Source organism: Plutella xylostella, chromosome 21, assembly GCF_932276165.1.
Source record: "Plutella xylostella chromosome 21, ilPluXylo3.1, whole genome shotgun sequence".
NCBI lineage: Eukaryota > Metazoa > Arthropoda > Insecta > Lepidoptera > Plutellidae > Plutella > Plutella xylostella.
Genome location: NC_064001.1, coordinates 6,273,300 through 6,296,763, shown reverse-complemented (window position 1 = coordinate 6,296,763; position 23,464 = coordinate 6,273,300). Strand labels below are relative to the sequence as shown.

The following is a 23,464-nucleotide window of genomic DNA, read 5'->3' as shown; positions in this document are numbered from 1 at the left end:
TTGCTCGATCGCAAATCGTCTAGTGATGCACCGATGCGCTCCAAATTCTCTTTATCCAATTTATTCTATCACAAATGTAGCTTTTAGGTATGTTTGCATACATTTATTATTTATTTATTTATCTCTGCCGCCAGCCATCAAAGTTACTGAGCGAGCGTTAGGGCACAATTACCTACTGTGCGCGTGCGACAGAGAAAAACATAGAAATGGCAATGCGTGTTTTTCGCTGTGCTTAGCTTTACAAACTTCTAGTAATTTTCCGTGTATTTACCTGATACTCCAACCTCCCGTTCTTCTGCTCCGGCATCACAGTATGACACAGCGCCAACAGTCTGAAGAACTCGTGCGGCGCGCGCTCGCCCCTCCTCACCGCGGCCAGCAGCGCGCCGTCGTACCACTTGAACTCGGCCTCGAACTCCGGGTTGAACGAGAAGTCCAAAGGCTCTGTGCTCTGTGGGGGCGGGTAAAAGGGGGTTAAGGTCACCGCAGATTTAAGCGTAACGTAAAGGGATCGGCTCTTTTTCTTCTGTCTACTAGGAGAACGCGAGCTCGCGACAGAGGAAAAAAAGGCGATCGCTTTATGTTACGGTTAGGTATATATGCCGAGACCCTCAGAGTGAGAGGGATCTGTGAAAGCAGCACATCAGGAGGATTACTCTTAAGTGACGACGAACGAACGTATAAGAGCAGTCGTGCAATCGGCACGTTTAATGCAACGTGGCTCGCGTAGTAGCGCTTAAAAACTTAGTTTTACGTCATATAACTAGAGTGACCCCCCTGGTCTGCCAAGTATAGAAGAAATGGTGATTCTCAGAAGAAGGAATAGAAAAATTTTGGTCAGATAAGATGCTTTCTCTAGTGTTTTTGTTGTACAGATATTATGGATTTTAGAAAGTCGGTTAGAATAAGGGCTGCTGCAAACATACACTGTTGAGGACGTATTAAACGTCCATAGATATAATAAATAATGTTGATACGTTACAAACATATTTAACAGTGTACGAGTGAACCAGCGCTTACGTGGTTAAAGAGAGGAGAGAGAGATCTATAGATAAAGATCCATATCAAGATTTAAAAATTGGAGTGAAATGACAAATATAATATTAATAATAATATGTGGGGACAATTCATTGCAAGAAAGATATCTATCTACTTGGGATAAAAGTGTTATTTTTGAGAAAAGAAAAATATTTATCCACAGGATAACAGCTCATGTTATAGTTAAAAATTTAAATTCATAACTTCACTTATTACATATTATAGTAAAATTACTTACTGAAACACCTAACACATATTTACAAGCAGATACCATCGAAGCTTTTGCAAAAAAAGTCAAATGTTATGAGTCAATAAGCGAGGATAAAAGTATAGTATTTTCCCAGTTGAAGCACATAAAATAATGGTAGTGATTATGTTAATGCATTGCAAATATACAAGAATCAAGATGCTAAGCGCATGCAGTACATTACATACAAAAAACATTCATTAGTAGTTAACTTCTTAGATGATACGATTGATAAGTTAAAATTGGTTAGTAGTCATCGAGGATCTGATATTAAAACTAATAGAACAACAATTCTATAAACATAAATAATGTATCTATGGATAGACAGAGTAGAAAATAATATATCATTACACACAATAATTAATGGTACTACATAAGATGAGACTTATGTAAAGACAAAATCATATTCTGTGTGAAATTTGTAAACAACTAAACATAAAGTGGACTCTATACACATCTTTAAAAGTTATAAAAGAATCGATGCATAGTAAAAAAAACATACTATAAACTACTTATATGAAAATACCATTGACTCAAGTTAAAATATATTATTAATTGTAACAGGGTGCGTTCCCTAATGTTTATATCTAGATCCAGTGTTTCATTACAAGTACAGAAACTTCAACCGGCAATTATCTACACTAAAAAGTGCATTTGATTTATTAAATACCGACCATCAAAGTCTAAGAAAATTAAAATCTTCAGCGCCATGGTTGTGCTACCATAAACCAACAGAGTAACCCAGATTAGTTAGTGCGAGAGATTAGTCCAAATATAGTCCTTATTGTGCTACCATTACGGAACGCACCCTCCCGTGAATCCAGCAGAGAGAGAGTTGGCCGGTTGTACTGAACACAGGAATTACATGAGCATCGCCTAATTTGACACTAAACTTCACATATTTTGTAAGTACTGAAATGTCGTAAAAATGGGGCGAATCCTTACGTGACTCCTATGTTTAGGCTCAATTCAGACAGACATGGCAGCGGCCGGCAGTGACGAATTCTTTTTATACGTAAAACTCTATTGAAAACCATCAAGAAATTGTAACGTTGTTTACATCACGTTACTGTGTTTTGGCCACAAGAAAAATATGTTATTTTGTCTCTTTAGCGCACACGGTTGCACTGATATAATTTCCCAATATTTTACCACAAATAAGCCAATCTGGCACTCTTAATAACATCTTCAAACTTTAACTACACAAATAATTTAACCAATTCAAAAGGTCATAACAAAGCCGTACCGCTGCCACCGTGAACTAAACCTCCGGCCAACCCAGCAGTAGTAACAACAACACATCGTACGTTGGGGTTGGCGGCCCTCGGGCCGGGGGTGCTGCGCCCGGCGTCGGCCTCGGCATCCAGTAGGCGCGCCCGCGACTGGCCCAGCCGCTCGGCGCGGGTCGAACACCGCTGCACAACACACACACACGTCACGCACTGCTTCTCCTTCTTACGAGGTCTATACACGTTGACGCTTGTCATACTCAACTAAGTGACACCGAGCGATGGAAAGACAAGCCAAATATACCGGCTACATGTTTGCATGACCTTCACTCGGCAACGCTCGGCCAACGTGTGTTGCAGGCTTTACCGTCTCGGTGATAATGGCCGATCTAGCGTTGGTGAAAGGAGTAGCCAGTCGCTGACTGCGCAGGGTTTTCAAAAGTTGTTGAAAACTTAAGTTGTTTGGATTGGCACCCCCTTTCGGCTTACTTCGATAACCCTTTTTTAACAGGCTGTATAATTTACAGTTGATACATCACTCAGTGAGACTCCTTTACCGTCATTCGCGTTTTAACACATATGCCTACCTTCAGTGCCTATATTTTGTCGTAGCGAAATTACAGTGAAAACTTATTATCTGAGTTGTTGGCTTTCTTCTCAGTTTATCGCATTGCTTATCTCTTTCTCCACAAAGGGTGGTCAAGACTTTAATTAAAAAAGTAAGGTTCGTATGCTCTCACCGGTTCAGATAAGTTGGTTTCATTATAATTTGCTTTGTCAAAATTATTAAATATTTCTCCATAAAATCATAAGATACAACAATGTATTATTTGGATAATGCTTAAACCTTTCAAACTGAAATATTTGTTATGTTATTATAAGGTTATATCTGATAAATAAAACTCAAAATATAGGTAATGTATTCTACCTAACATTAATAAACTTTCAGTAAGTACAAAATATTAATCATAAAGAAACATAGAATCCTATTTTCGTGTCAGTCGCTAAGAGCATACAAAAAATTGTGTCAGATGTGATAAAAAAGCATAGTGGTGGCTTGTGTATGCTCTAATATTGTACTATAGTGGACGTGGACTGACATGCATCAACACTACAATCGCTATTCACTGTGCCTGCAGCGTATGAGTGTTCAAACATCTTGTAAAAAACAAAAGGGTGCACAACTAACCAATTTAAAATGTCATTCTTAGATTTATCAGGATTACTTGAAACCATGCACCAGTTTTCGACACATAGCACAACTTCACAATGTCACACATGGACAAGAGACAACACATGGAATAATGGATATAATGAGATTCTGTATGGACATGACACTCAGTAGGTTTTGTGTAGATTGATGATTTTCAAACATCATGCAGGTAAGAGTATCTGACGTTTCACGAAACTATGCATGAGGGTATTGAGGGTAAAGTTTTTGTATCGATTCAATCTACATGCATTCTGTATTTCGTAATACATATTTGACTATCTACTTTTTATATTGAGCTGTAGATAATGTACTAATAAAGAAATCTAATCTGTTACTAATTAAGACTTTGTGTAAATTACAAAACATCTGCCAACTACAGTTTACGTATTACCAAAAACTCTAAATAACTGTTAAAGCGTGCCTCAGTTCAAAATACTCAGCAGCACACTATTAAAAACCACACGCAAAAACGTTACTCATAAAACTGTGTAAATAGTCTAAAGAATCAAACAAACTTTTTGGTGAAAAAGTAAAAAAGGTTGCATACTTTGTAGTCTAAGAATAAGGATTCAAAACTCTTTGGTGGGATAGCAAGGAGGTTGCATACCTCGTTGAGGTCAAGCGCTTCGCCCGTGCTCTCATCTACCACGTCCCCGTAGCAGATGCCGGCGATCGAACACTTGTTGAACGTCATTATGTTCTGTGTCAGTGTGCCCGTTTTGTCCGAGAATATGTACTGGATTTGGCCTGGGGAGAGATGGGAAATTATCTGTATTAGCACAAAAGTATGTTTAACCTCTCACATCTCGAGAACACAGAGACAGTTAAAAATATATTTTGTCTGGTTTGCCAATGGGTCAGCGGGACGTAAGCGGTTAAGAGGAGTTTGATATAGTATTTGACAGATGCATATTGCATAAGGCTTTTGATCATGTATTTTTGGGCTGCCTATTGATGTGTCTCATTCGCAGTAATCAGGCAATGTTATGGACCCCTTTTACCATCGCTTTTTATATCATGCTTCTTAATACAAGACCTATGACAATATTGATGTCTCATTACACTCACCGAGCTCCTCATTGAGCGTGGTGGTCCTCGCTTTAGCGGCGGTCCCCGTCTTCTCATAGTACATCTTCTCATCCCAGTTTATGAGGAAACTCTGCGCGAATCTTATAACCTGTAAACAAACAACACACCGCGTAAATAATCACGTAATGGCCACGCGAGTAGGTACGCAAACATGATATTTTGTTTATGTTATGTATCGGTGTAGTGTACACAATTAATAAATATGTTTACGCAGATGGCAACGTGCGATGGAACGGTCATGATTCAGTGGGAATTTTGCAGATAAGAATACAAAGATACATCTATAATATAATGATGGTAGTTCTGCAATGACCTCCGCACATATCAAAGTTTGCACGCAAATATTGCCGGCTTACGTGACTGCACGGCTACTTTAATCTACTCAAACTGTATTTTTTACGTTTCTGTGAGCAAAGTAATGTTTACGAGGGTTGGGGCATATTGCATCGTTACGATGTGTGGCATAAAATTGGATTACAAGAGTTGGTTACTAGAAGGTTCAGGCAGCCAGTAAAGTTAAAAAAATACCTCTAACAAGAATTTCAACTGAAAACCAGCGCTTACTTTTTTGCATAGCAAACTAACTTAGCAGATCAGAACTTACACCCTATTTTGGCACCGCTAAATGGTATGGCATAGAAGAGCGCAGATTGAAATCTATTTTGGCATTAGGAAACATCAAAATTTTTAGTCGAGTGTGCTGTTTGCTAAACTAAGTTTTCCTTCTTTGAACTCTCACCTGGACAGACACATAATTAGACGAACACAATAAAGTTTTAATATACACATAGCATGGCATAACAGAGCTATTTAGGCAAATGAAAACGGCTCAAATTTTCGTGTGATGTTTGCTAAACTAAATTTTCACTTTCAAAATTCTCACTTTCTTTTAACGCTCACCTCGACAGAGACATATAGCGAGATGGGCACGACGGTGTTCATGACGATGGCGTACGAGAAGAACACGAGAAAGGCGATGACGACGGCGCCCGACGCCGGCTCCGCGGGCACGAGGGTGTCCCACGGGAGGTACACCTGCGAGATAAGAAAAAAGAAAATAATAATAAGTAAGCATATCACAATTTTAGTGTATTGAAAATGAAAGTACCTAAGCAGGAAAAATATAATTTTGGCAACTACAAATTTATTCTGTACGATAGTGTGTATTTTTTTATTAAACCGATTTTGATTTGAAAGTTTAGGGCAGCCATAGCACATTCGCCACGCTGATATTTTTTGACTGAAATTCTTTAGTGACCAAAGGGCATACTTACAGAAATCCATATTCTTGTTCTTATATCATACTTGACAAAGAAAATGTATAAAAAAACAATGTACCTGAAAGTACCTCCCGACGAGCCACTCCCACACGCCGCACGCCACCGTACAGAACACACACATCGACAGCAAGAAGAACACGATCTGTGGACGACACACAAATAACAACATTACTTTACATATATTTATTACATAGGAAACCTTGACTTATGCGAAGAAGACATATTATAGGTAAACCAATCCACCAACTCGCACTAGGCCAGCGTGGTGGACTAGGCCTAAATCACCCTTCCTTCATTCATTGGAAGGAGACCTGTGCCCCAGCAGTGGGGACGTGATGGATCGTGATGATGATGACTTATTTTATGTAGGTGCGGCGGAATGTATCAAAACCGCCGACGCCTATGACCGCTTGATGCCTGTGTCCAACAGTTGGTCGGCTATGGCTATGACTATGATTATGACTTAGAATAGATGATAATTATCATGAAACAAGAAGATGAATATAAACATCCCAAGGTTGGTATTGGTAGGTATAATCAGTGTAGCAACGCAATAAATTATATCCATGATAATTTATGACTCATTATTGGTCATAAAACCAAAAACATAATAGGTTATGTTATGATCGTCACCATTGGCACTTGAACGTGATCAGAAATACGATCTTGCGGTATTGAAGAGGATCAATAAAATTCGATTAGTGTCACCTCACTAAAAGATGCATTGTAATCTGAAAACCATTTTAAACATTTACCGCAATGTTACTGTTGATGTTGTTTATGTTCATCACCTGAAACGCTAATCTGTAACTGTCTATAGAATTACAGACAAATATTAATCTACCGCCTTGTACCTAGAAGCAAAAGAGTACTGCCTATATAGAAAAACTAACCCCGATAGTGAGGAAGTTGAGCAGGCGGTCGATGCTGGTTCTCTTGAACTTGGTCTTTGCACTTTTGGCTTACTTTATTATCCTCTTTTGGACACCATGTATCTATCATTTGTATCTGGATATACTGTTTTGCAAAAGGTTGTATACAGAGTTTCACTCTATATCTTCTTTTGAACGCCATGTATAACCAAAGCGCTTTATTAAACCTGTTACTGACCCCGATAATGAGGAAGTTGAGCAGGCGGTCGATGCTGGTCCGCTTGAACTTGGTCTTGCCGCTGTTCTGCATGAGCTTGGTGTCCTTGCCGGCGAACACCACGACTCCGTAGCACCAGCCGTGTGCCGATTACTATAGCCTCTTTTGGACACCATGTATCTATCATTTGTATCTAGATGTATCTATCATTTGTATCCAGATAACCTGTGTTGCAAAAGTTGAATACAGGTGTCGAATAAAGCAAGCAATGAACCACCTGTATCACTTTATACCTTAATTTGAACACCATGTATAAATGAACGTAGTGCTATAAATCTCGTTCTGACCGTCTATTTAACACCATGTACTTTAGTTATCGCTTTAAACCTGTTACTGACCCCGATAATCAAGAAGTTGAGCAGGCGGTCGATGCTGGTCCGCTTGAACTTGGTCTTGCCGCTGTTCTGCATGAGCTTGGTGTCCTTGCCGGCGAACACCACCACGCCGTAGCACCAGCCGTGTGCCGCTTACTATAGCCTCTTTTGGACACCATGTATCTATCATTTGTATCTTGATATTCTGTGTTGCAAAAGTCGTATACAGTGTGTCACTCTATACCATCTTTTGAACACCATGTGCCTTAGTTATCGCTTTAAACCTATTACTGACCCCGATGATGAGGAAGTTGAGCAGGCGGTCGATGCTGGTCCGCTTGAACTTGGTCTTGCCGCTGTTCTGCATGAGCTTGGTGTCCTTGCCGGCGAACACCACGACGCCGTAGCACCAGCCGTGTGCCGATTACTATAGCCTCTTTTGGACACCATGTATCTATCATTTGTATCCTCTTTTAGACACCATGTATCTATCTTGATATACTGTGTTGCAAAAGTGGTATACAGTGCGTCACTCTATACCTTCTTTTAAACACCATGTACAGTAAAGGGCAGAAAGACCTGACCCCTCTCAGAAACATTGTTACTATGAGAGGGGGGTCAGGTCTCTCTGCACCTGACCGTACGTGTAAAATAACGTAGTGCTATAACTGAGCGTCTTTTGAACGCCATGTGTAATTCTAAAGCGCTGTAAACCTGTTACTGACCCCGATAATGAGGAAGTTGAGGAGGCGGTCGATGCTGGTCCGCTTGAACTTGGTCTTGCCGCTGTTCTGCATGAGCTTGGTGTCCTTGCCGGCGAACACCACGACGCCGTAGCACCACGCCGTGTTGCGCAGGACGCAGCCGCGGAGAAGGACCTTGTCGTTGTCCAGGGAGTAGTGCTGCTCGCGCCAGCTGAGGGTGCCTGCGGGGAGGGGGGAGGAGGGAGGGGTTAGTTTTTACTTGGGATGGTTTGACAGATGGGGAAATTATAGGTCAAATGGAAGTAGCATGATTGCCTTCACGGGTTTATCGATGACAGGCAATAGCGGTGCGGTGTATACGCATGTACTGTGCACGCACTGACAGCTCAGGGATAAATAGCGCTATCCATCGTTTATCGCCATATACCTATCTGAATAAAAAACGTTGAGCTCGTAATCGTCCACTGCTAGACATAAGCCTCTGCCAAGGACAACACTGTGTCTTCATCCTTCCTCATAATAGGCACTAGCCGCTACCTGGCTAAGGTCATCCTCGGTCCGGAGAAGATTGAGATTTGATCACATTAAATTAGGATAAATTTTCACTTTCATATCATAACAGAGTATAATGTTTTTCAAAATGCACAGATACAATACATAACTTTTCGATGTTACTCAATTTAAGCACACACTATCGTAAGTGGTCAACAGTTACAGAACCGTGATTACAGCTATACAAGTTACAACACCAGTGCGACAACGCTCGTCGCGAGTTTCACCGCTGAAACACCTCGTCGGTGAATGTAATTGAGCGGCTAATTGACGCCAGTTAACGTAACCCATTGATTTTCATACCTATTGCCCCTATTCAGGCGGAGCACTTTCAAAGAGATAGCCTACTGTAGTACATGTCTAATAAGCTACATTATCTATCCTACTAACGTATCTGTCAGCGAGATAATACCCATAGTAATCTTCTAATGTTGTTTAGTAGTCTTCTAATATCACAAGTTTTCAGTTACGAGTTGCTATTAAGAGTTATGACACTGAAACCTAGCGATACCTATGGAGTGTACAAAATCACAGGAAAGTCTTCAGGCTTCAAGTCAATAACATAGTTAGGATCGTAAAACTAAAATAAAAGATCCAAATGGTGTCACGAAATCGTCCCACAAAGCGCTGTAATGCACCAACTGTGTTGCAAGTTGCAATGTATCTTGTCTATGATTTGCTTTCTGAATAAAACTGGGTAGCGAGAGTTACGTGAGCCGTGAACCATCATTGTAGTTTATGTTGAAGCGATTCAGTCACGAGAACAACTTTAAAGTGGTAAACTTTGTAACCCTTGGCGTTAGCTATTCATACTGTATTAGGCATTATTTAACTTTACAACTAAAACTGTACATGTCTACTTATTCTATAGCTGCTTATATACCTATAGGTATACCTAGTCGGTCTTTTAGTCGTGGTGCATATTTCGTGCAATAATTTGATTTAGGTTTCTGAGAACGAGGTATAGGAATGTTGCGCTCTGGGCTATCTCGAACTTGATCTCTTTTTCAAATTACTCCTTTATGTTGGACTTTATAAACAGAACAATGATGGCTTACCATCCATTAAGAATGAACCTACTTAGGTACTCCGCTGGATTACAAAGAAGCTGAACTGCAAAGTAAACGGTCTAAGGATTGACCTTAATGCCATCTAGGTCGCTCGGAGACACGTCAGCAAGAAGCTTTCATACTGTTCCAATATTATCTGATGCATTAAAGATGTATCGACGAGTATTGCACATGATGTGGGACGAACCCCTATGGCACGAGAATACTCGATTTGTTTTAAATGTCTCGGTACTAATGTGAAATACCCGCATAACAGTTCGTCACGTAGGAATCGATGTTATGCTCATTTTATGTCTAAAGGTTGTTAACTACCTGCTTGTAGGTTAGTCTTGACATCATCTCTTCATCTCATAGAGATCTCTATATACCATAGAAGTAATAAAACTAACGTTAAACTGTATGCTATACACAGATGAAACGTCAGATGTGTGCTTGTGTTGCTTACATTTAGTAAGTAGTGCTATAGCGTTGAAAAAAACCTTCACTTCTGCTTTCGTGAAGCAGCTAGGGCTAGAGCAGAATTTATACTGCATCTTTACAGAAACATGGGCCTCACCATCGAACTTGTTGAGCAGGTTGTTGGGCGTCTCGCACACGATCTCCCCGTCGAAGGCGCCGAGCTGCGCGTCGTCCTGCCCCATCAGCGCCGTCTCCACCAGACATTGCCGGCATTTCAGGTTCGTCTCTCTGAAAGAGGTTAGAAGAGTTAGGTAGGTACTTTAATTTTTTTGCTGTTAAAGCGGGAAGGTTTAGCATAGTCGCCATTTTTTGTATCGTCTCTCTGCAAGCGGTAATTTTATAGGCGCATGACAAATTCATGTCAAAAAGGTATGGCGAAGAGCATAAAATGTCACAGAAGAAAAGACAGGGTGCTGCGACAAGATTTTTAGTCACGGGATAAGCTAGAATTCTCTTCATAAAACCTCTTATTCATTTCAGTGGTTTTAAAAAGTTTTAGTAGTTTCATCAATTGCAGTACGTTTTAATGAAACTAAAAATACTAAATAAACTCTTTGAAATCTATTGAAGTGTGCAAAATTGAGCTCTGTAATAGATGGTAAGGCACAAGGCTCTCGCCGAAAGCAGATCAATGTAACCAACATACCCTTTTAAATAATCAGAAGTAGAAAAAAATGACACTTACCCGTCCAGCTCAGCGGTCTCAATATAGCACAGTCCATTCGGCTCCGACGTGCTCAGCAGCAGTATGTCCGCGGCCACGAACTGGTCGTTCTCGAGGCGGATGACGTCACCGACCTGCACGGACGCCCACTTCTCTTCCACCAGCTTTCCGTTGCGGAGGGTCTTGGCGCGCCGGTGGTTCACTTGCGAGTCGTTCTGGTGCCGTTGCTGTGGAATAAGGGAGGGGTTTAGGGCTTCCGCATATAACTTTGAATTTGTATCGCATCGAAAGATGTCTCACTCGCTCCTATGGAGCACCTGCAAGTTGGAGGGAGACGTTTTTGCGATGCCGTTTTGGGAGCCCTTACTGTCAAGGGTATTCGGCGCTGGGGGTGTTACTGTAGCTTACGGAAAATTGATGTAAGAGAATTGGCATTCAATCTGTTTTCTTGATACGACGAGTTAAAGATACTTAGGAAAAAACGAAGTTTAGGGCGCTTCTGCGTTAACCCCAAATCTATGTCATCGCATTTAACGTGCGTGAAAACTCTAGTAAGGTATAGTTACCCTCTGAAAGTATTTTTATGAATCAGCAGCGTGACTTAATCACTTTGGTTACATTTATAACTCAATAACTTTGGAGTTTGGACATAGTAAAAACAATTAACAATCCTTTCGCCAAGCCATGCACTGTTTATCACTTTGTGGTTTTCCCTACACGTCACACAGGGGGGAGTTTTATGATAGTTCACAAAATATGACAAACCATAAAATATAAAAAATACAGTTCGATAGTTATGTCTGCAGTGGCTGAGAAAAACGTCCTCAATACAGGTGTAAGATATTGATTGAATTGTAATATCAAAAAATCTATATCAATAAAATATGTATTTAGAAAGGTAACCGGACTACAATATTTAAGTCAAGGTTCTCAAGCAGTGGATTACACATGTGACTAATTAAATATTTATAGGCGCTAATCAAGGACCTATCGCCTCTTGCATTGCATGGTATGGACGTTGGATCCACTTTTCTTTGCAAAAGTATAGTCACCTGAAAAGGGACTCAGGGGTCATTATGAACAACATTTTGTTCTACGAGTTTTGGAAAGCAGTGAAAAAAAGTTCTTATAGCAAAAAGTCACGTGACTAACAAAGTTTCTAAGGAGAAGTACCTACATTTTATTGACGCGAATTTGTCAAACGTTTTAGAACAAAAGTTATTCAGAAAGAGCCTCTGAGTCACCGCCTTTCGACTTATAATACTAATTTTGCAACATTTTATATGTATAATTGTATATGTTTATAGTATAGTCCATACCTACTCGATTATTTTAAATTAATATAATACATGTTTGACTCACACTTTATCACATTATAACAACGATATACCAAAATTATAGCACTAAACATAACAGCTCTTCGTTAGTAAATTGCCACTTTCCATCAAGCATAATTTTGTTTACTTAATAGCTCCCAAATAAACATGAGAAATATCAGTTTTATTACGATATGGTCAAATTAACTGTGTGTTTATGATGATTTTGGGAACTACAACAAACATCAAAAGAATCCGATTCAACGTTATCCTTGGGCTAATTATGTGTCATAATCATAACTATTAATAATAACTATGGTGTGCGTAAAGTATTAATAACAATGGCTGGTGGATGGAAGCAGCAGTCATTACAACTCCCAAGCCAATCATTACGATGAGACATGACTGTAACAATGAAGTTCTCTAAGGAATAAGTACTTCATGAGTTTGCCTTATTGTTTATACCTAGGTAAAGTAAAGTAAAGTAAAGCAGTGTGTGCGTGTGAGGCAGATAGATTTTTAACAATCGACAAATAATTGTAAAATTTTACATCGAGCGAAAAACTTTTTATTTCAAAACATGTCCCATATTTATTAATTGCAGAATTGTTTCGGATAAATTCAATAATAGAAAAAAAAATGCAGAGTGCGATGCTGAAATCTGATTGAGTATTTTTGCTCATAAATAACACCCGAATGAACATGAATAACCCGAACTGCCTAGGTACTTAACTATCACTAGAAACATGACATCACTGTTTACTTTTCTTATTTATTACATCACTTGAGTAGGTGGGTGCGTATACTGCGTACTCTTACTGGTGATGATCATATTGATATTTATTAGCCTTTTTTTCGCACAGGACACTGACTCGACTGTGTTTGAATAAGGTGTTTGTTCTGAAGCAGAAAAAACCGGATACTTCAGACACACTGATGACTCCAATTTGAGCATCTCTCAAATGAGCATATCTCTTTAGAACGAAATCCAAGAGTCCGGTCAGAGAGCATAGAAAAAGGTTTTATTAAAAAAATATGCATTTTGTTGACGTGTTCCGTAGAATTATATTTATTTAGCTTGGTGGGAAACCCAGTAGCTACGGCAAGAGACCAATGACATTTACTTCATGTATTTACAGCTGAAAATAGCTTTTCACTCATGAAAAAATAAGCAGACAAGTTCGATACGATGAATGCAAATTTTCATTACGAAAATTGCAATATCTATAAAACTCCGGAGTAAAAGTTATTTTTGCCGACTTGACACGAATCTTTACGATTAACACCATTTTACGATATAAATAAACCAAGAGTTGATCGAATCTTCGATTAACGAATCGAATCCTTATTTTATAGCGCAATGGCGCACCGCATTGTATACCTAATTATGCGCCAGTGATACATAAATACTAAATGTGTAATAGAGGTAGGTTACTATTATAAATGTGTGACTGACTGTATACTTAGATCTGTGCTTACACTAATCTACTGCATTCAATCTCACTTTATAATACTTTATTCTGCCTTTATATGATTATCTTCCCGATTTATATCAATAAACTATTGTTGGTTTGAAATTCATTTACCAACAAGTATAATTCCTATTATTTTCTTAGTATATGAATACTAAGAAAATAATAGGAATTATACTTTTCCGAGAGCTAAATCCGGTGAACAAAGACAGATCCGGTTGCAATCTCAACACAAACGTTATCTTCAACCGGAAACTGTCAAACTCATTGCTTCCTGGCTGCGACAGCAAACTGCTCGAATATTGACTCAGATTACTATTTCAGAATCTATTCCATTGATAGATTTTCATCCGTTCCCTTTTACGTATTGTTTTCTGTTAAATATGTTTTAGTAAAAATAGTTAACCGCGTGGCGTGATTTGGCGGTAATATAGCTAACAGTAGGGCCACGTGGTCTAAAGGTGCTAAAATACTGCCCGTTTATTTTAGAAGCTGTACAGATAATAAAAAAAATGGATTGAAAAATTAAATAACATCAGTATTATCAATTCATTTCACTGAAGAAAGTTGAAAGAACCACAGTAATGCTTACGTGTTCGTGACGTATAATGAGCAATAGAATCAGCGAATTACATTACAGCAAAAATCAATAATGTGCCTCGGTGAATGAACGAACATTTATATACAAACCTATGTGCTTCGTTTGTGTCTATTGCTATGTCTTGATTACATCCTGTTTACATTAGCTGCGATCGACTTTACGTGATTCATATTACATTATCTTCGAGTATTTGATTAGAGAAAATGTAATCTTTAGCTCTACACATACCTATTCAAAGAAGTATTTTATTTGTGTTTGCTTGCGGATGTGTTTGTATCATTTTAATATTTATTCAAGTTGAACCTATTAAGATAACAATCAATGATGAAAATGCAAGTCACTGCTACCACATTTTTTCTTGTATCCAAGTGAATGGATTAGTGACCCAAGGCCACACTAGCTCACTGGAAGGATAGAGAACAAAATGCCATGCACTTTTGTTGTAGACCATTAATTATTTCCACGTCCTTGTCCGTACAATGGAAGTGTACGTTGTATGGGAAAATAGTCCATGAATGAGTTGTGGGTTGTAGCCATTATGAGCTCGTATTACCCTGCCAGTGATATGCTAGCTAACCTGAAATGCAGCACCGTACTTAACTAGGTAGCCAATTAGCCATGCGAAATCAATCTAAAATTACTATAATGAATGACAAATCAAGTTCTATGCGGTGATTTTATACTAATAAAGATAAATGCGATGTCTTAGTAATGCATTGTTTTAGCACAATCGATGGTAGGTTTATATTTTCAATGGAAAATTTCACTGATTGTTGTTTTATGAGGCATTTAAAATGATAGGGTCGTTTCACTGTTTATGAGATGACTGTTTTAATGGTAATCCGTCGATTTCAGCTGATGTGCGTGGCAAATTTCACAGGGAAATCTTGAGGTAGCATAATAATTATTATCATCATCAACAGCCAACAATAAGCAATGATCCACTGCTGGACATAGGCATATCCTAAGTAGCGCCACATTCTGTCCTCGACCTTCCTCATACAACTACACCGGTCATCGGTCAGTCAGCCGGTGTCCCACTAAGCTACGTAGGTATAATTTAAACTGTATGAAAAAGCAAGAATAAAAATCATTTTCATATTTTTTCATCGTGTGAGTTCCTCTTTCTCGGTATGTACCTAGTGATTCAGACAATTTCTCACCATTTGCTTCCAAGTATTGTGCGACAGACATAAACAATAAAATCACTTACGACCGTAGGTACCTCTTCTATTAATCCATTAAGACTTTGAAGCTATAAAGACTTTACGACGTCGGGATTAGCGGATTGTCGGGAACCTAATCTTTATAGGGGTTTCGTCAATTCACCACGCATTAGTTAGTGTAAGTAGGTAGTAGGGGATAGACGGTAATGAGGTTTTTTTATAAAATTTTTGGTCAAATATAAATGAATCAGGCCTCGGCACTCGGTACGCATGAACGGTATGTACTATATTAAATCTACCTTTTATAAAACAACACTTTAAAAACCAAACAAAACTTTCATCCATCCATACCAAATAACTACCGACCAAGGCTCGCAAAACCGAAAAACACAAACACTTACGAAATCGTCGAATCTTACGCGAGCAACCCAATCAAATAACTACCGATCAAGGGTTGAAATTTACGAAATCGTCGTACGCGTTTTTGGCTGCTATCCGTCAACACGAGCAATCCTATCAGAAAAACACTTCACAAATAAAAAAAAACTATCGATCAAGGGTTAAAACTCTAACTATAATATACAGGGTGAAATTTTGTTTTGTAAACTTACGAAATCGTCGTACACGTCCTTCACAGCGGTCAAGGCGAGCACTCCAATGAGCGGGATGGCGGTGGTGATCGGCGTCAGCGAGGAGATGGCCGGGATGAGCTGCAGCACCAGCAGGCACAGGAAGTAGAAGTTGGCGAGCCGCTGGAACTGCTCGAGCAGGTCACGGACCAAGGATTGAAAACCGCAACACACAAACATTTACAAAACCGTCGTATTATAACCTTGATACATCCGACTCCGCGATGTTCTATGTTGACAGACAACGCGAGCAACCCTATCAAATAACTACCGATCAAGGGTTGAAACTTACGAAATCGTCATAAGTGTCTTTGACAGCCATCAACCCGAGCAACCCTATCAAGAAAAAAACACTTGAAAACCAAAAAAAACTACAATACAGGGTGGTAAACTTACGAAATCGTCGTACGCGTCCTTCACAGCCGTCAAGGCGAGCACTCCAATCAGCGGGATGGCGGTGGTGATCGGCGTCAGCGAGGAGATGGCCGGGATGAGCTGCAGCACCAGCAGGCACAGGAAGTAGAAGTTGGCGAGCCGCTGGAACTGCTCGAGCAGGTTCAGCGGCAGGAACGTCACCACGCTGTACTTGGACGTCTTGATGTAGTTGTTCTGGAATGGGGGGAACGGTTAGAGTTTGCATAGTGTGACATATTTAGATAGACAGATAGCATATTCATTATTTGTACACACACAAGAATAGAAATTATAAAACTTATTATTCATACAAAAATGGTGGTCTTATAGCTAAAAGAGATTTTTATTCAAGACAACCCTTTGGGTGGATGTTATATGGAAGCGTGCTTCTTCTTGAGTGACGGTGACAAAACTAGAGCTGGACTTGGTTTGCCATAGTTTTAAAGGCAGTCGCTGACTGCCCAGGGTACGTCGAGGGACGTTAACATAGAACAGGTGAAACGCGATACAGAGAGGAGGCTCCATTCGTAAACCCCTACTAATAGGTATATCAGATAGGAGTCTACTGCCACTATCGTTACCTATGCACAGACTTAGCTATTGTGTATTAATTCTTTTAAAACCAGCTAATGCCTTTTTGTCTAAAAATACATGAGAAGCTCTAATCGGTTTTCAGAGATTAGATTTTCAAGACTCTCATATATTATGCCTGAAAATTTGAACGAATAAGAAACTCAGAACTGAATACCTGATTGCATAGAATCTTCAGCTTTATTCGTCCTAAAAATAGTTGATTCGGAGATTCTATTGAATTTGAGAGCGAATGGTCATAAAACGCGGTGGACTCTCGTTTGAATATCGAATTACTATGTATGAGGGTCCCTATTGCCGTCTGTAAAACTTCACCGGAGCGAAAAATGTCGACAATGGTGAGTTGGGTTACACAAATCTACCAATTATTATAGAAATCTCGGTAAGATATACGAGTATAGTATACATAAAGAATATAAAATTACACTGTAAATGCTAGTCGTATCGAGGATTAATTATACCCACAACAAGAATAATAAGCCAAAAATACAGGTGTTTCATTAAATCGTTATAGGCGGTCAACAGCTTTCTCTCGTCATTACGACACACCTATTTTAAAATACTACGCTTTCAGCTTGAGTAATTTTATATTTAACATGTACATTAGCGTATAGTACGGCAAACGTAGTGTGGGACGGGACCTCCGGCTAGATGAGATGACGACTTGCGAAAGGTGGCTGGTTATGATTGGATGCAGAAAGCTAAAGATCGCATCCAGTGGCGTGCTTTGGGAGAGGCCTACGTCCAGCAGTGGACTGCTATAGGCTGATGATGATGATGATGATGACGGTAAATATGAAGACATCGCGACCACCAAGCGTGTATATTCGCCGGTTCTCGTAGTAACATCTATTTCTGTAGACACTGGATATACCGCGTTTATAGGTTACGCGCGAGCCGCGAGATCGATCAGAGAAAGCTTGGGGGGGTCACTTTATATGAAGAAAAACTAAATTTCGGAGCGTTGCTGCTCAAGCCATGACTCTATCTCGTTGTATTAAACGTGCCGATTGCACGACAGTTCTCGTTCGTTCGTTTTTCTTCAGTATAGAGTAGCCCTCCTGATGCGTCGTCGTCGACGGATGCCCATCTATCTAGCGGTGTCAAAACTTCGCGGCTCCTACTCGTACCTTTTTCATCGGAATCGACTTGGGAAATAACAAATGGCACTTTTCCTTTGAAGTAGCTTTATGGATTTATATAAATATCCATTTCTAGATTACTATGAATATGCTGTACGAGTCGAATTAACTTAAAAAAACTATGCCTTACTCGTACAATTACTGTTTGAGTTGCAAGCATGTAAGTATATAAGAACGTCATGATGTAATTGCATATCATCTGCGTTTCCTCTTGCACAACTACTTACATTATAATTGGTTGGAAAATATTGCAATTACTTAACCGCGACTATTTATAATGAATGTGTCATTCTGTGATCTCGAAAGTAGGTACAGACGACGGAATGGAAACATACTCCATTGATACGAGAGAGATAAATACCTACCTAGTTGGTTTTTCAAGTCTGAATACATTTTTTTTCGTCACTGACTGGCAAGCGTTTTTGGATTAGAAGTTCTCATCTTGATAATTATTTTCGACAATATGAGCGAATAGAAATGAACAGATGACGTAACATACATACAAGGATACAGGACAAAAAAATCTCGAAGGAGGCTTCTGGATTCGCCCCCTCCAACCCAAACTCACCAAAGCCTTACTTCTTAAATCTAAAAATAATAAAATACAGAAAAAGTAACTTACTGCATATCGGAACTGGGCGTTATACTCGCGGTTGTTCGCTTTGATTCGCCGTTCATTCTCTGAAACCAACACAAAGTCATTGTGGTTACAAGTGTTGGACACTTTGGCGGGCGATCACGTACCATTTCTACTTCAAGCGAATTTAGGAGAGGCTGATCAAAGCTACATGGTTACAAGTAACTATGTAGTCATGTGTTACTGGCATATGTACGAGTATGTAGTATATACTCAAAGGGATAGCTGATTCAGCGGTATCGATGTTGGTTAGTTGGGGTGAACATAAGAAAACACGTGAAAATGGTGATATACTAAATAATACGAAATCGAAAAGTGTTTTAAACCGAGTGGGGCTTGGCCACTGAAAGTTAAATTAGTAACCATTATTGCGGGCTCAGGGGGGTCTCTTTACATGACGAAAAACGAAGTTTATGAGCGCCGCTGCGCGAGCTACATCTGTATTTCATTAGCACGTCAGCTCTTGTTCGTTCGTTTTTCGTCAGTATAGAGTATATAGTGACCCGCAGGACTCTCTGTCGAAGCAATATTGGCGACAAGATGTCCTTGCAATTTGCGTCGGTGCCGGCTTTAGAATACTTCGGAAACTAATTTAGATGCTGAATTATTCATACTAGGTTTCTGAGCCCACTGGGAAAGTTTTCATTTAAATACCATTTACTACCGTAACTACTGAAACGTACCTCCTATCTACATAAGAGAAGTAGGTACATTGTACAGTTGCAAAAGAAACGATAAGACAAGTTCTGACTCATGTGTGAAACATAGTGAAAATAATAATATGCCTCACTTATGTACGTTATCGACTGTTATCCACTAGGAATAATTGACTAATGATTGGCTGTAAACTGAAAGTAATTGTTCATAGTACTGTACACGGATATGATAAACGTATACTCATATTATGTTTTCTGAATTTAAATTTGCCCTTACCAAATTATTTTAGCAACAGCTACAACTACTTTTTTTTTCTTTTTAAAGCATCATAATCATATTATCATTTCACAAACGTGATATTGTAGATTCTTCATTATTACTGGAGGATAACTACTCGTACTACTTAAATCTTTTTATTGTAGTTATACTCAAACCGAAAGCGAATTCATCGCTACTCCAACATGTAGGTAACGCATATCAGTTTTATGTAAAGTATATAAACTTCCATATACATGTAGACTTTTATAATGCCTAACACGATTACTTGACCCGTCGAAGAATACATACATAAGCTTTCAACTTCCACCCCGAGGTGACAAGGGTTCGTGACTAATCTCACATTTTCAGCCACCAAATACAGAGAGGCCAAAACACTTGCGGTGAGATCTAAAGTGTGAAGTCAGTTAACGATTGTTTTATTCGGTTGAGCTGTGTACCGTTGGCTGTGGATACGACACTGCAGTTATTTGGCTTCCTGACCTCACGTGCACTATGCATTGGTTGAACCGTTGAATGTTAGTTCATGGATACGAGCGATATTATGTTCCGTTCTACACTTTTATTTGTATTTAATGCTTTATTATGAATGTTTTATTCGAGGTACATTCGCAGATTATTAATGTACAGTGCTTCGCTGCTTGTGTGAAGCGCCACAAACTATGGTGCACCTTACTTCATGCCCCGCGTGTCCCTACACCTGTACGCGGGAAGAGCTCATGACCGCTACCAGCGGTGCAGTATCAGTGGCCCAGTGCTGGGCATGTATTATTTAGCGACTTTGTTGGTTTGTCGTCGACACGATAAGAAGAAGAAGTGCTTCGCTATCGGACATGGCAAAGGAGCTTATGTCATCCTACCATTAATATCACTAGGTATACTATTTACTAACTAGACATTATATCACTGATATGTACACAAATGTTGTTCCAAAATCATAGAATATTATGTCTAGATAGGGTGACCATGAGATGTACAATACAGGTCAAGCCATAAACGAAAATTTTATGCTCCAACTTATCAAGGAGGTTACGAAGATAATAAAGACAATCTTTTATGCGAGGGATGTTTCCCAGTCGACTACAAAAATTATGGGCAATACGATGCTTTTAGCAAACAAATAGCTGGTGGATGGAAGACACTAATTAGCAACTTTGATTAATTTTTCAAATAATAATATCGCAAAGCTTGACGAAAATGTAGCACTTATAAATTGAAACTTGATATTCTGTAAATACTCTGCAGAGAAAGCCTTATAAGTGACCAAGACAATGAAAATCCATCAAATCAAAATGAGCACTCAACGATAAACGATGAATATCCAGTAATAACGTTGAAAGACAGTATAAATTTACTTATCGAGATATCTCAACTATATACTTAGTTTTAGCTATGTTTACTATTAAATCCGAAAGTAAACAACATCGGATGGGTGGAGGTCAGGAAGTAATTCTAGCCGATAATAGAAAGAGAAATAAAGAAATAGGCAACCGTGCGCTGCCAATGACAGCGCGGATAATTAGATTCATTCAGAGCTGTGATCGAATCATCCGACTCCTTCTATCTGAGGATGTACCTCTTATTTTTTGTATCCGAAATTGGAAACGATTTCATACGGCATTTTTCTGTCACGGGCAGACAACAGAATATGTTTCGTTATGTAAAGGAACTGATCTAAACAAATATGTAGGTTATTTCATGTGATACAACAATATAGAACGATGCGGTGTAGCATGTAAGAAAGTTATTTCAATAAGGAAAACACAGGCACTTACGTTAATCGTTTCTTGTCTACACAAGTATTAGTAAGTATTTGATGATAATATACAAACGGTGTAATTTATGGGATAAATACGCAATAATCTTAACTAGGTGTAAAACTAAAGATGAGCCAAAAATAGTCAAATAATGGAAATTGTTAACGTATCAGTTTTGTTTTGTGAAGTAGTAGAGATCTCGTTTGTAGTGATTTTAATTGATTTCTTTAGGAGATGACTAGATAAGGAAGACATCTTCATCTCGAGAAAGATTAAACCATATTTTATTATACATCATGACATCATCGTAAAACGTGGAACCTTGAAACGACGAAATCCTAACGAATGAGTAGAATGAACATTGAAAACTTCTTTATTGCTCTCGGTTCTATTTTATTCTAATACGCGCAAGGAACTAATACTAACAAGGAAAAAAACCTAGACGACCCAACAACGGTGCAGATGCAGCGGTTAGTACACGATTATACCATTTAAATAACTGAACCAATTTTGTGGATTCATTGCTACGAACGATTTATAACGTCACTGACAAAAAAATTGCATTCAAATCGAACCAACTCTTTCAGAGAGACGCTAGCAGAGTTCTACTGACAAATCTTATAAAAACCTAGAACAGCTATCTTTTCAGTAGGTGGTTTATTAAAAATAATAAAAACACCATCAACACTCATACAAAAATGGTGCCCGCCCTCATCCTTCAATTTAGCAACACAACCAGTCTAGTCTAATTCCGCTCGGCGGCAAACTTTATTAGATTAAGGGCGCTACACGACTACATCCTACTACGTGATGGGCGGTTTTTTTCCGGCAGGGCGGCGAGTGCACGGGCGCCGTCTCGCCGCCCCGGGGGCGCCATCGATCTCCTCTCGCCACGACCTCGCCAGGGTTACCATCTGTTATGGGTTACAAGTATTCTGAAGTAGTGTCGATAATTTTTGGTAGGGTTATTAACCCTGTTTTGTTGCATTATGAGAGTTGGCACTTTGGATTTCATGAATATGACTGTCGTCTAGTCGACTGCACTTACTCGCAAAAGAAAGTGTAAAAGACGTGAATTTTACAAATGGCGAATCCGGAGCATATCTGTACATATTACAACGGAAATTTGCAGCAAACCTTCAATATTTTCAAAGAAAGGAAAGATCTGTCGAAGATAATTATGCTAGAGTAGGTACACTTTAAAATATTGTAAAACGTTGTCGCCTAGTAGCCCTACGGCCAAGGCAACCCCACTGGCTGCGCGGCTGCACAGATAAACATACCAAATATACCACTCCCGTGAACTTGAAAAGGAAAGCCGGCATCGATCCGTATAGTGCAGAGTGTGGCCAACACTACGCTACCTCTACACTACTTGTCTCGGGGCTTTAGGATCCGACTCCACTCTCGTTATTTGTCTTTGCATTTTAGTTTTGGCTGTGCATTGATGTCGATTCTGAAGGAAGAAATTCTAATTTTAAGAAAGAAAGAAAGAAAGAAAGAAAGAATTCTTTCTTTCTTTCTTTCTAATTTTAACTAAGTTAACTAACTTTTCTAATTTTTAAATGACATTTACGGAAACAATCATAGAGTTTAGTTTAGAATTTCTGCCTTCAGAATCGACATCATTATTGAGATTTACCCAGGAAGGAGAGAGGGATATCATAAGTTTGTGTATTTTTATATGGCTACATAGCTCAAAGGGCCAATTCGAAAGAGGATTCACCGTTTTGAATAGTTCCCATGTTTCGAACGAGTGATGGCGTAAATTTATTTATATAAATACTTAAAGTGAAGT

At 39.1% G+C, this 23,464-nt stretch overlaps 1 protein-coding gene across 8 annotated transcripts in view; it reads right to left on the bottom strand.

Moving 5' to 3' along the window:
• The window catches only part of LOC105381278 (probable phospholipid-transporting ATPase IM), a 63,542-nt gene that overhangs the window by 14,123 nt on the left and 25,955 nt on the right, over window positions 1-23,464 (bottom strand). For 5 of the 8 annotated variants that reach the window (XM_048628837.1, XM_048628836.1, XM_048628830.1 and 2 more), the window contains 11 exons: window positions 18,962-19,020; window positions 16,589-16,801; window positions 11,030-11,235; window positions 10,442-10,572; window positions 8,285-8,484; window positions 6,155-6,238; window positions 5,717-5,851; window positions 4,796-4,904; window positions 4,335-4,474; window positions 2,593-2,700; window positions 272-451 (listed from right to left, as the gene is read on the bottom strand). In XM_048628837.1, coding sequence (XP_048484794.1) covers window positions 272-451; window positions 2,593-2,700; window positions 4,335-4,474; window positions 4,796-4,904; window positions 5,717-5,851; window positions 6,155-6,238; window positions 8,285-8,484; window positions 10,442-10,572; window positions 11,030-11,235; window positions 16,589-16,801; window positions 18,962-19,020 — 1,565 coding nt within the window. Of the gene's footprint in view, window positions 1-271; window positions 452-2,592; window positions 2,701-4,334; window positions 4,475-4,795; window positions 4,905-5,716; window positions 5,852-6,154; window positions 6,239-7,854; window positions 7,970-8,284; window positions 8,485-10,441; window positions 10,573-11,029; window positions 11,236-16,174; window positions 16,283-16,588; window positions 16,802-18,961; window positions 19,021-23,464 lie in introns of all 8 variants that reach the window. The other 3 variants (XM_048628831.1, XM_048628832.1, XM_048628835.1) reach the window with 3 other exon arrangements.